Source organism: Schistocerca americana, chromosome 4, assembly GCF_021461395.2.
Source record: "Schistocerca americana isolate TAMUIC-IGC-003095 chromosome 4, iqSchAmer2.1, whole genome shotgun sequence".
Taxonomy (NCBI): domain Eukaryota; kingdom Metazoa; phylum Arthropoda; class Insecta; order Orthoptera; family Acrididae; genus Schistocerca; species Schistocerca americana.
In genome coordinates, this window is record NC_060122.1 from 614,526,980 (window position 1) to 614,540,375 (window position 13,396).

General features: G+C 44.8%; 1 protein-coding gene across 3 annotated transcripts in view; it reads left to right on the forward strand.

Moving 5' to 3' along the window:
- The window catches only part of LOC124612790 (neural proliferation differentiation and control protein 1), a 1,069,883-nt gene that overhangs the window by 345,345 nt on the left and 711,142 nt on the right, over nucleotides 1-13,396 (forward strand). For all 3 annotated transcript variants that reach the window (XM_047141189.1, XM_047141190.1, XM_047141188.1), the window contains exon 2: nucleotides 7,192-7,245. In XM_047141189.1, the coding sequence (XP_046997145.1) occupies nucleotides 7,192-7,245 (54 nt within the window). The remainder of the gene's footprint in view (nucleotides 1-7,191; nucleotides 7,246-13,396) is intronic.

Genomic DNA, 13,396 nt, shown 5'->3' on the forward strand with positions numbered 1-13,396 from the left:
TATTGGAGATGAAGAGGCTTGCAAAGGATAGGGAAGCAAGGACAGCTGCATCAAACCAGTCATCGGACAGAAGACCACAACAGCATACACAAAATATGCTCTGATTCTGACATGTATAGTGAGCATATGTGTAAGTATATTGTGACATTTATCCACCGTCACTGTGTAATGCATGTATTGCTAATTTTAGATGACTGTCATTAAGATCAAGCACTCCCAACGCAGCCTCAGTAGGTCTGGCTTGAGAATGAACCATTCGGTTCGAAGTTAGTTGCCAAAATACATGTCTGAAACTGTGACAATTTTGCAATAAACTCTTCGCGAAATAAAAGGCTTGTTCGTCTCCCATCTACAAAATGTTGAAATTGCATCAAGTAATGAATCTAAGAATATGTTACAAGTCTCTGCTTATGGCTTCCATAGAGATCGCGAAGACAAGATCAGACTAACTGCAGCACTCACAGAGGTATTTAAACAGTCATTTTTGCCGTGATCCATACGTGAATGGAACGACAGAAAGTTCTTATAATTGAAACAAGGGGACGTACCTTATGCCATGCACTTCACAGGGGTTTGCAGAGTATAGATGCAGATGTAGATGAACAAACAGGTGGCAACCTGCGGCATCATCTTTTGCCATAAAGAAGACGGATTATCCAGCATAATGTCTCCTTCAGTGTTTATGCTCCCTATTCTCTAGAGGGGCGGGAAAAAGTGCGCTGTGGTGAGCGAGAATGGAAGCTATTTACTTGCACCTTTCAGAGCCCGCAGCGAGCGACAATATGAAAGCGCCTTCCAGAATTCCACATAAAGGCAGGCGCTGCTGTGAAATCGAGCATAAAACACCTCTCTCGCCGCATAGCCCCGGGTCCACAGTCGCAGCTAATGCAGCTTCCGCGCACTAGCGGGCCGCACCCACTACGGCTTGTTGGTGAGTCTCGTCTGTCTTCATTATGGCAGGTGAGCAAGCAGCTAGTGGGCTGACGTTTCTCTCCCTGCAGCTGCCCGTGGAATTATGGGTAAGACCTACGTGCCCTAGCAGCCGTCAGCACTTCTGTCATTAAATGGAGATCAAATGACTAACAGATGCATTTATTAAGAAACTTTTGGCAAAATCACTATTTGGAATGATCAGTAACCAAACAATCGGTTTTAGACATTTGGTGGGCCATTTACAGTATTGCATCAGGGAGACACATCAGTTGACAAAGTGGAGTGATTCTGACTACATTTGCTCTCCACATCTATATCTACATTCCGAAAGCCAGTTTACGGTGTATTGTGGAGGGTACTTCTGAAAGCACTATCTTTTCCCGACCCCGCTTTCTTTCGCGATTGGCGCATTGAAAGAATGACGTTGCTGGTAAACCTCTGCATTAGCTGTAATATCTTTGATTTTCGCGTTGTGCTCATTTCGTGAGACGTCTGCGGGAGGGAGTAATACTTTGCCTGCGTTTACTCTCGAAATTCGTGCTTAAACCTCTCCGTCACCTACATCGCCTCTCTTGAGTTGTCTGCCACTGATGTTTGTTGATCATCTCCGTAACGTTCTCAAGTTGACTAAGTGATCCCGTGACGAAACGTGCCGCTATGCATTGGATCTTCTCTGTCTCTTCTACTAATCTTACTTGGTTAAGGTCTCAGACTGAGGATATGCACTCAAGAATCGGCCGAGCAAGTGTTTTGTGAACCACTTCTTAGATGGATGAATTACAGTATCTTGCGATTCTCTCAGTGAATATCAACCTGGACTTGTTTTTCCTACAATTTGTTTTACACTGTTACAACTTTAGGTCGTGCGCACCGTTACCATCAGCTATTTAATCGTTACTCCTAGCTACTTTACGGTAGTTTTTGTTTCCAGTGATTTGTCGCCAACAGAGTAATTTGTAACGCGGTCATAGGTATTAGCTAATCACTTATTCTGCTTAGTCAAATGTTGAGACGTGGCCACGAGTGCATCGAACTATTCAATGCCGTGTTACAACGAAACTGCTGCATGCACATACAGTTCTTCAATCTTACTTTTACATGCTTGTAGAATTTTGAAATCGGAGTTCTAAAACAGAAATCAACGTGATTCTTATTAACATGATAAATGGAAGGCTGACGAAGGCAATATCCATGATATATCTTCCTACCACAAAGCATAACGACATGAAAAACATAATCACGTGCTTGACAGACAGCTTCGACGCAGCTCTCCACACTTCCCTATCTAGTGCCAACCCCTTGACCTCCACTTAGCCATTGCACTCTATACCCGTTTGAACCTGATGAATGTATTCATCCCTTGCTCTGCCTATACCATTTTTACTCCTCCCCCTCCTCACCCTCCATACTTCCTCCTATAACCAACTGATGATTTTTAATGCTTCAGGGCGTGTCTATCAACTGTTCCTGTTTTAGTCAAGTTGTACCATAGTTTTCCTTTTCCCCAATGCGATTCAGCACATCTTCATTAATTGTCGATCTTCCCATTTAATCATAATTCTTCTGTAGCAGCACATTTAAAAAGCTTCTGTTGTCTTCATGTCTAACCTGTTTATCGTCCATATTTCACTTCCGTACATAGCTACACTCCATACAAGCACCTTCAGCAAAGACTTCTTATCACTTAAATTCATGTCAGATATTAACAAATTCCTCTTTTCGTGCTGTAGTCAGTCTACACTTCCTGTCCTGTCTACTTCGGCCGTTATTTGCTATTTTGCTCCATAAATACCAAAGTCATCTACTACTTTGTCTTTCACGTCCTACTTCATTATCACTTGATCTAATCCGACTATTTTCCATTACCTTTGTTTCACTTTCGTTGATGTTCACTTACATAATAGTGTTTTAAAATGGGCTATTCTTTCGATATTCCTGCTGTTTTCGTAAAGTGTAACTATGATAGAGATTCGTATCCAGCCCACTAACAAGAATGTGGGTAACTGTCTGAAAACCACGCTAAAGCTGACCAGCGACCTGTCGATGCAGCACACACCCTACCAGTCATTTCTTATTTAGGAGGGACACAAAAGACAGTGGTCCATTTCCGTTGCTGAGTGGTCAGCACGACTGACCGCCAAGTGGAGGACACGGGTTCGATTACCGGTACTGCCAGACAAAGGACAAAAAGAGACAAGGGCCGGCAGAGCGGTGTGCTGGCGCCAAGCCCCTCCATACCGCATTCAGTGACGCCGTTAACAAAGGATGACATGGCGGTCGGTCAGTAGAGATGGGCCTTCTAGGGCCTGTGGACGGAGTTTACGTTTACAGAAGACAGGGTGACATTTATGCATTTACTTGTCTAGGCAGTTTTTTTCCTTGATATTTGAGCGGACGGAAGATCAGGGTTATTAGCGTAAACGTCCCGTCGATGACGAGGTCGTAAGGGACGCAACACAAGCTGGGTCTGCGGAAAGTTGGGGTGTCCTTTTCAAAGGAACCATTCCGGCATTTGCCTTAAGCGCTCTACGGAAACCACGGAAAAGTTAAATCTGAGTGGCTGGTAGGTAATTTTAATCGCCGTCCTCCCTAATACGAATCTAGACGCTGACTATTGCCCGCTTGGTACATGTGATAAAGATAATACAAACTGTACTGTCTTTAGTATTGATAATTCTCATGGTCAGATAACGTTTGAAAAATTAAAGCGTATAGCATTTGTTAGTGGTTAAATTAATAGAATAAAATTTTTACTTTCACATAATATGAGGCATGCAAAACGTAGTGCCCGTGAATATTTTATGTGAAAACTGTTAAAGCATTTTAAATTAAAGTTATTAAAATTTTACACCTTTGTTTTTTTGGCTAGATATTTATTTCTCAATAGTCACCCCGGCGGCGAACTTATTTCTCCCAACGAGAATATGATGACTATATTCATCCCTTGCTCTAACTATACAATTTTTAATCCCCCCACCATAATTCCTTCTATTACCAGTTGACGATTCTTTCATGTTTCAGGACGTGTCCAGTAACCTGTTCCTTTTTTAGTAAAGTATCATAATTGGCTTTGTTGTGGAAGCCACAAGCTCACTTCTGCTTGCACCGCTTCATCACTATCAAAGTGAAGTTCTCTAAGGTAGTCTTATGTCGTCTCCAGCATGAACTTAAGTATTGAGACGATAAGAAATAATTCTAGCGAGAAACAAACCATGGATTTGTTATCATAGTGTACAAGCACGTGATAATGGAAACTTAAAAAAAATTGGCTAAGTTGTCAGCGCTGTAGACTACCACTTGAAGGACTCGGGTTCGATTCCAGGTACTGCCAGAGATTTTTCCTTGGTGGGAGGACTGGTTTTGGGATGCACCTTGCCTCATGAGACCAGCTGACGAGCTACTCAGCTCCTCTACCGATTAGTTGAGGTTCCACATACATTACATCCAGGTAAATGGAAACATACGTATAACTTCCTGTGAATCGATGTGGCAGATCATCGCCGGTCTTCAAGAGGAACTCCATCACCGACCGTTGTCGCAACCCAACATCTACTTCACGGTCCATTATAGCTCACCCGTAAATAAAAGAAAATACTTTCATATACCAACTTATAGCTAAATGTTCCAAGTATGTTCACAAAAAATGTCATTCTCTTCTTGAAAAAAATATAAAAATTAGAGACCACTGTGCAAAACTTTTCGAAGGCCCTTTGTTATTAAATATTTATGATTCTTGACAAGTATTCTGATTGCATGTCTCTACTGAACATAGTCATCCGTGATGCCAATTACCTGAATCTCTTTCAGTTTCAATTAGTCAGTTGTTCTTAACTTTCAATGGGATAACAAATTTTTGGTCAGCGTATCATCAATCATTATTAGAATGTGACTGCAAAATTTCAATTATCTCCTCCTAAAAATGTCACAGACTTGCTTAATGTACTGCTGTAATGTATGAAATTTTCTTTTCTTCCAAATCTCACATTTACTCATTGAATTTTTTCTTAGATTTTTACTGTCTTGCTTTTCTGTGTCTTGATTTAGTAACGTCGCTCCTGTTACCATGGGTTGCATGATTTCTCCTAGGGATCTGAATTAGGTACCTTAGGTATGGGATTTCTTACACACAGTCGTGCAGTAATATCTTCGCCCTTCCATATCTGAATCCGAAGATGTCCGGTAGAGTGTCGTGCATTAATTCTAGTATGTTTGGTATATGTCACTACCGCTGTAGCCACGACAACACAGCCTTTGGATTTTTGAAAAACTGTATTTATGTTGTAACTGTCTCTGTAATTCTAATAAGAGATGTGAGTGCGGGTCATGAGTCGGGCTTGAATAGCTCAGTCGGTAGAGCACTGGGTTGCGAAAGGCAGAGGTCCCAGATTTGAGTCCCGGTTCGGAGCACAGTTTTAATCTGCCAGAAATTTTCTAATTAAAAGTTTTGGACACTACGAAACTATGTGCTTTCTTTCTGTTTCGGGCGTATTTAAACAATATCCGTATTCAGTTATAAAAAACAGTCGCTGTATTGGAACCATCAATATATTTTCCGATCTCGACAACTACATACATACTCTGCAAGCTACCATATGGTATTACTGCTGGACATTCCGCTTCCTGTCCCACTCACAAATGTAGCGAGGGAAAAACGACTGTCTGTATGCTTCAGTACGAGCCCTGATTTCTCTTATCTTGTTGTCGCGGTTGTTGTGTGAGATGTATATTGGTGGCAGTAGTATCACCCTGGAGTCTATCCCAAACATCGGTTCTCTAAATTTTCTCTCTAGTGTTTCGCGATAGGAACGTTTTCTTCCCTCCAGGGATTCCCAGCTGAGTTGACGGAGCATTTATGCAACATGTGGATGTTGATCAAACGTCATTTTTTTTCTTAGTTATCGGTCTTCTGATAGACTTGATGCAACCTGCCACCAATTACTCTGTTGTGCCCTCCACTTCATCTTAGAATATCAGTCCCACTCTGCGACCGCAGCTGTGTGTTGGATGTATTCCAATCTCTTCTTCACTTGCAGAATTTAATCTCTGCAGATCCGTCTACTAACATGCAAGCAAGTCCATGATGTCTTATCAAATGTCATATCATCCTGTTCGTTCTCTTGTCGTTTCTTCCTTCCTTCGCCGATTCTGTCGAGAACCTACGGTAACAAATATAGGCGCGCCTCTGAATTGCTTTGTTGTCATCCTTTAATCCGATTTAGTTGGTTCAAATGGCTCTGAGCACTATGGGACTTAACATCTGAGGTCATCAGTCCCCTAGAACTTAGAACTACTTAAACCTAACTAACCTAAGGACATCGCACACATCCATGCACGAGGCAGGATTCGAACCTGCGACCGTAGCGGTCACGCGGATCCAGACTGAAGCGCCTAGAACCGCTCGGCCACACCGGCCGGCTCCGATTTAGTGGGGGATCTCAAAAACTCGAACAGTACTCAAGAATGAGTCGTACAAGTGTTATGTACAGGATCTCACGGTCTCCTTTGTAGATGTGCTATGTTTTCCCAGAAGTATCCGAATAAACCGAAACCGATCGTTCACCTTCCCTGAAATCTACCTTACATGCTCGTTCGAGTAGATGTAGTTTTGCAACGTTACGCCTGGACATTTAACCGACATGACTATGTCAGGTAGCACACTGCTAGCACTGTATTCGAATATTACAGGATTGCTTTTCCTACTGATCTGCACTGACTTACATTTTTCCATCTTTAGAGACAGTAGTCACTCATCACACCAAATAGAAATCTTGTATCCTCCTACAGTCACTCGAAGTGGACACTTCCCCGTATACTACGCTGTCTCTGATGAACACTCGCCGTCCAGGAAAACGAACTGGATTATACTACTTACAAAGCCCTCGAGTCACTCATACATCTAAGAACCTATTTCGCAATGACCATTGCGGAAGAATGTTCCGCAACAATCTCCATAAAAGAAAAATCGCGTAAGCGTACTAAACACTAAGCCAGACTTCGACATCAGACAGGTTTGCCCGTAACTGCGGTAGTTTGTGATACGATATAAAAATAAATTATTTTGAAACCAAAAAATGAGGGTTGCTAAATGTTTAAACATTTCAGAAAATAGTAGTATTGTCAGTGTAGCGCTAAAATTATTCTTCTTATGATCTGCGTCTGCTTTTGCGATATATTGCAACGAAAACAACATGGATATATTTTATTACTGTCAGTCGCTAATGTAGGCTGTGGTTAAGTTGTGACTGTTCTTTGTTGCAGACCTGGAGCCCGGGGCCCTGCGCCAGTTCGGCGCCGACGTAGACCCAGCTAATGGTGAGTGGTAGCACCAGCGTCTGCTGGTCTCTATGGACTCTGGCGAACCGAGAGATAATTCCAGCTATCCGTCGTCTTCCACCCGTGTCAGGTCGACTGCGTGTTCAAGGTCGACAGCTGACTGACTCTTGCAGACTGGGACGTCTTCGGGTCATAACCTCATTTTACGTAACAACGTAGATTTCCATTGCGGAGGACATCGTTCTGACACAGCCTTTCTGATTTATTTGATACCAGATACGTTGAGTACATATACTCGTATGGAGATGTGTGAATGAATCCAGAATGCACGCCCAGTTCTGAGTTTTGTGTTCACGCCAAATTTTTCAAACGTTTATCGGAAAGCAGGAGAACATACACATATCTAATTTGTGGTGATGTATAGGTGGTATTGCTTCCTGTGCATTACCTAACACAGCATAGTGATTCCTCTATTGCAGACTGTGCCGGATGTCTAACTACCTCGGTACAGGCAATCGTGTAGTATTAAAAGGCTGTTTTTGAATGAGCAATTAAGTAATTAACGTCATCGAATTAAAACATTGACTACATTACGAACATTTATCACAGGAATATTTCAGTGCGAAAAACAACCTTTACGCAAAAAAAGCTAATGAGTGACTCACATAAACAAATTATTTTTACTATATTAAATTTTTAGGTAAATGTAGCTCTTTTCTTTTTCAGTGAAAAATTTATCGTCATCTTGCAAGCTCAGTACAATCTAATAATTATATATAATCATACCAAACCTAAAGAATTGATATTCTACGAGCCACATTTAAATTTTGGTACTACATATTTATATGTACACATGGTTTTCAGCGAACCGTAATAATAGTCAGAACGCTTTTCTACTGAAGACTGATGTATAGGACGCTGTCGTCAAACAGAACCACTACATACTACCATGACACTTGTTGTTGACCTCTTGTAAAAACCAGACTTGTGTCTATAAAATCGGCATCTGTATATTTTCTACCCTTATTACTTTTAGTTTGGCAGCATTTTAGCCTTGCTGGTTTGTAAAATGACGATTGTGCTGTTTTTATATACTTGAATTAAAATAACAGTTACTACGTTTACATAGGGCTCCCAATTCCGGTTTTCGTTAACCGATTTCCCAACACCGCTCCTGGTTAATTAAGTAAACATTTAAATATAAATTTTGGAAAAGTGGTTCTACGTGCTGGATTTCCTCTTCTACAATCAATATTCGCCCCCATGTAAACACTCTACCGTTCTTGAAACGTGCTTGGTTTGTGACGTTCCTACAAGCTTCAAAAATGTTGGCTGATTTGGAAAGAGTGACTTTTTGTGCATCAAAGAAGAAGAAATATTGGAATGACGAAAACGATATCCATCTTCTATATTTAATTAAGGTATACCGCCATCCTGTTACTGGTTGCCTGAAGACGTTCTTATAAAACAACTGACCAACGGAAAACCATTATACGGCGGGACTAGCAATATCGACTCAGGCCTCAACGTGTAACGTAGACAGCAAAAATTGTTTTCCTCCATTCGTTTTCGGCTTTTGGAAGTTATGGTGAGTGTAAAAGCAGCATTTGTTCTTTTACTTCATTGATATAACATTCAGTTCAAAAATGTTCAAATGTGTGTGAAGTCTTATGGGACTTAACTGCTAAGGTCATCAGTCCCTAAGCTTACACACTACTTAACCTAAATTATCCTAAGAACAAACACACACACACCCATGCCCGAGGGAGGACTCGAACCTCCACCGGGACCAGCCGCACAGTCCATGACTGCAGCGCCTCAGACCGCTCGGCTAATCCCACGCGGCTAACACCCAGTAACCGAGTAATTGCTCAAACTGTGAATTTCATGGCTTTGAACCCTGTATAATGCACTCGAGCAAAAGGTAAGTAGTTGATGGACTTAACTGGACTTGTGGCGTTTGTTAGTTGTATTCTGACATAAAAATGTATCCGCACTGGCCAAGAATATTACACAGTATACCGCCCTTCTCGTGACATTCTTTTTCTGTATTATCCAGGGAGACAGTTTCCTTCCTATGTTCGATCACACATAAGGGAGGGTGACAGAATACCTACAACAGATCTGGGACGTGGCTTTCGTGTAAGGCCGCCGGCATTATATTGACTGAAAATATTGTGTGTTCACCGGGGGCCTAGAAACGACGGAGAGGTTCCGTCCCCGCCGCAGCCGCAGTGGTCCACAACCCCACGACGACTACCGCAGTCCACTTCACCCTTCAGCCGCCCCACACCGATCTCAGGGCTATTGTGCGGTTCGGCACCCGGTGGAACCCCCCAGAGAACGTCTCACACCAGACAAGTGTAACCCCTATGTTTGCGTGATAGAGTAATGGTGGTGTACGCGTACGCGGAGAACTTGTTTGCGCAGCAACTGCCGACATAGTGTAGCTGAGGCGGAATAAGGGAACCAGTCCGCATTCGCCGAGGCAGATGGAAAACCGCCTAGAAACCATCTACAGACCGGCCGGCTCACCGGACCTCGACACAAGTCCGCCGCGCGGATTCGTGTCGGGGACCAGGCGCTCCTTCCCGCTCCGGAAAGCCGTGCGTTAGACCGCTCGGCTAACCGTGTGGGCGTGCAACTGAAACTGTTAGCTGTGTTTTTACCTGCTGCAAGCACCCGGGTTGTAGCAACCGTGCCGGCCGAAGTGGCCGTGCGGTTAAAGGCGCTGCAGTCTGGAACCGCAAGACCGCTACGGTCGCAGGTTCGAATCCTGCCTCGGGCATGGATGTTTGTGATGTCCTTAGGTTAGTTAGGTTTAACTAGTTCTAAGTTCTAGGGGACTAATGACCTCAGCAGTTGAGTCCCATAGTGCTCAGAGCCATTTGAACCATTTGTAGCAACCGTGGGAGTACACTACCGGATCAGAATATCTGGACACTGACATGAGGTGCATCCACCATTCGGCTTTATGACTGCTTCATTCTGCTGGGGCCACTTCCAGAGTGGTCGCTGAATGTCTGTGGAGGAATGACAGCCTACTCTTTCTCAAGTGCCGAAGCCAGAAAAGTAGATATGTTGGACGCTGGGGTCTGGAGCGAAGTAGACGTGATAACTCATCCTAAGGGTGCTTCATTGAGTCTCTAGACAGACCAGTCCATTACAGGAATGTTATTGCCCACAAATATTGCCTCACAGATGCTGCTCTATGACACAGTGCCTTGTCATGCTGCTACAGTCATCGTCTCCGAACTGCTACTCCACGGCGCTCAGTACAAATTACAATAAAATGAGTTCATATAATTCAGCGTTTAGCGTTTTTTAAGCGCGTAAGGGGACCACACCCTAACCACGAAAAGTTTGGCTTTCCGTAAGACCACCTGCTCCGTACTTCACTATTGGCATTACACACGGCGCCAGGTAACGTTTCCAGGTATTCGCCAAACCCAAACTCTTCCATCGATTTACCACAGTGTGTAGTGCGATTCATCACTCCAGATCACTCGTTTGTAGCCATCCAGTGTCCAGTGCCGTCGCTCTTTACACCGCCTCAAACGCCGCTTAGCATTGGCTATAGAAATGTGTAGCTTATGAGGAGCAGCTCGATTTTCCCTATTCTTTTTAACTAACTATGGCCGGAACTTTGCTAGCTGGTTAGTCGTCTGGCAGCGTTTTGGAACTCACTAGTGATTCCTTCCGCTGATTCTATGCTGTTTTTTACAACCACCCTGTGCGTCACGAACATTCGACTTAGGCAAATTTAAAAGGGCTCAAATGTCCCTGACGGATTTGTTACTCAGATGACATCTAGTGACTAGTCCGTTGCGCTCTCCTGATCGAGCCACTCTGCTGCCGGTTCTCTACCCACAAGGCAATACTCCCCTCCTTCTCTCATGTTGTCGGGTCCGACTCTCGTGCCATCTAGCTGTCAACTCCGCATTTCGTAGGGGTATCCGGATACGTTTGATCAGACAGTGTACAGCATGTGTGGCTATGTACACTCATGCTCATAAATTAAGGATAATGCTGATACATGGTGAAACAACGATCTGGTGGGCGGTTTACGGGTTTAAATAACCTCGCGGTATGACCATGTAGTGCACTGCGGTCGTCGCTCGGTGGCACTGGCAGCAGTCCACATAGGCAGAGGTGTGTTGGTGCTTGTCAGATTACGGTGCAGCGAGTAAGTGTGCAGACATTTTCAGACTTGCTAATGGTGACTGTGTGTTGAAAAAGGCTCAAAGAACACATATTGATGACTTTATGAGGGGTAGAATACTAGGGCGACTGTTGGCTGGTCAAACACAGCAGGTCGTAGCACGGGCCTACCTTGTGCCACAAAGTGTGACCTCAAGATTATGGCAACGATACCATCAGACAGGAAACGTGTCCACGCGGTACAGTACGGGACGTCCACAGAGTACAACACCACAAGAAGACCGAAATCTCACCATCAGTGCCTGTAGAAGGCCACGGAGTACTGCAGGTAGCCTTGCTCGGGACCTTACCGCAGCCACTGGAACAGTTGTCTCCAGACACACAGTCTACAGACGACTGAAAAGGCATGGTTTATTCGCCCGGTGACCTGCAAGGTGCATTCCACTGAACCCTGGTCACAGGAGAGCCCGTAAAGCCTGGTGTCAAGAACACAGTACATGGTCATTGGAACAGTGGTCCCAGGTGATGTTCACAGACGAGTCCAGGTATAGTCTGAACAGTGATTCTCGCCGGGTTTTCATCTGGCGTGAACCAGGAACCAGATACCAACCCCTTAATGTCCTTGAAAGTGACCTGTATGGAGGTCGCGGTTTGATGGTGTGTGGTAGGATTATGGTTGGTGCACGTACACCCCTACACGTCTTTGACAGAGGAACTGTAACAGATCAGGTGTATCGGGACGTCATTTTGCACCAGTATGTCCGCCTTTTCAGGGGTGCAGTGGGTCCCATTTTCCTCCTGATGGATGGTAACGCACGGCCCCACAGAGCTACCATCGTGGAGGACCTGGTACCGCGCGCCGCGGAATTTGAATCCCCGCCAGACGTTACGGACGTCGAAGACCCCTAGAGGTCTCTGCACCATCGCGCCGTAAGCTGTGGCGGCGCGCGCCTCCTGGCCCGCATTTAGTGTGAGGGCGCCACAGTGGAACACGTGGCTCCAGCGGCCAATAGCGGCGCCCCCGATAGAGCATTTAAGCGTCTGCCTCTCACTCAGCCAGCGAGTCTAATCGTTGCCTGAATCTCGACACATCGCCTTGGCAACAGACAGCGTGTTTATCGTTCTTTCTTTTCATTACTAGCGAACGTCTTGGATTCGTTTGGTTGTCTCTGTCACTCCGTTGCTTCTTGTGTGTCGTCGTCGTAAGGTCTCTCTCCATCGTCCGTTCGTTTGTTTGTTCGCGGGCCGCTCTCCGTTTGGTCCCGCCGCGCTTTCTCGGCCACTCCGCGACCATTCCGGTCGCGGTCACATCAGGTTACAACAGAGGAGTTCCTTGAAACAGAAGATGTCAGGCAGATGGAGTGGCCTGCCTGTTCTCCAGACCTAAACCCCATCGAGCACGTCTGGGATGCTCACGGTCGACGTATCGCCGAAGGTCTTCAAACACCTAGGACACTTCAGGAGCTCCGAATAGCACTAGTGCAAGAAAGGCAGGCTATACCCCAGCAGCTGCTCGACCACATGATCCAGGGTACGCCAACCCGTTGTGCGCTCTGTGTACGTGTGCATGGTGATCATATCCCATATTGATGTCGGGGTACATGTGAAGGAAACAGTGGTGTTATGTAGCACGTGTGTTTCGGGACGGATTTCTCAACTTAACACCAATACCGTGGACTTACAGATCTGTGTCGTGTGTGTTCCCTATGTGCCTATGCTATTAGCGCCAGTTTTGTGTAGTGCCACGTTGTGTGGCACCACATTCTGCAATTATCCTTAATTTATGAGTATGAGTGTACATTATAATTAAGCGGATGACGGCCAATGATCCCTTCAGTGCAGATGCACATTAGGCTCGAACTCTTATGCGAATCGACGATACCGCGTGTAATGAGGCTACTGAGCAGGGAACTACATCAGTAGTGTGTGGTATAAGTAGAGAATTTAGGTCTGACGAGTGCTGTGCTAGGGTGGTCCGCACGGTTGTGGTGAACTTTGTGTTCGCATGGCCTAGTAGTCAGCGCATCTG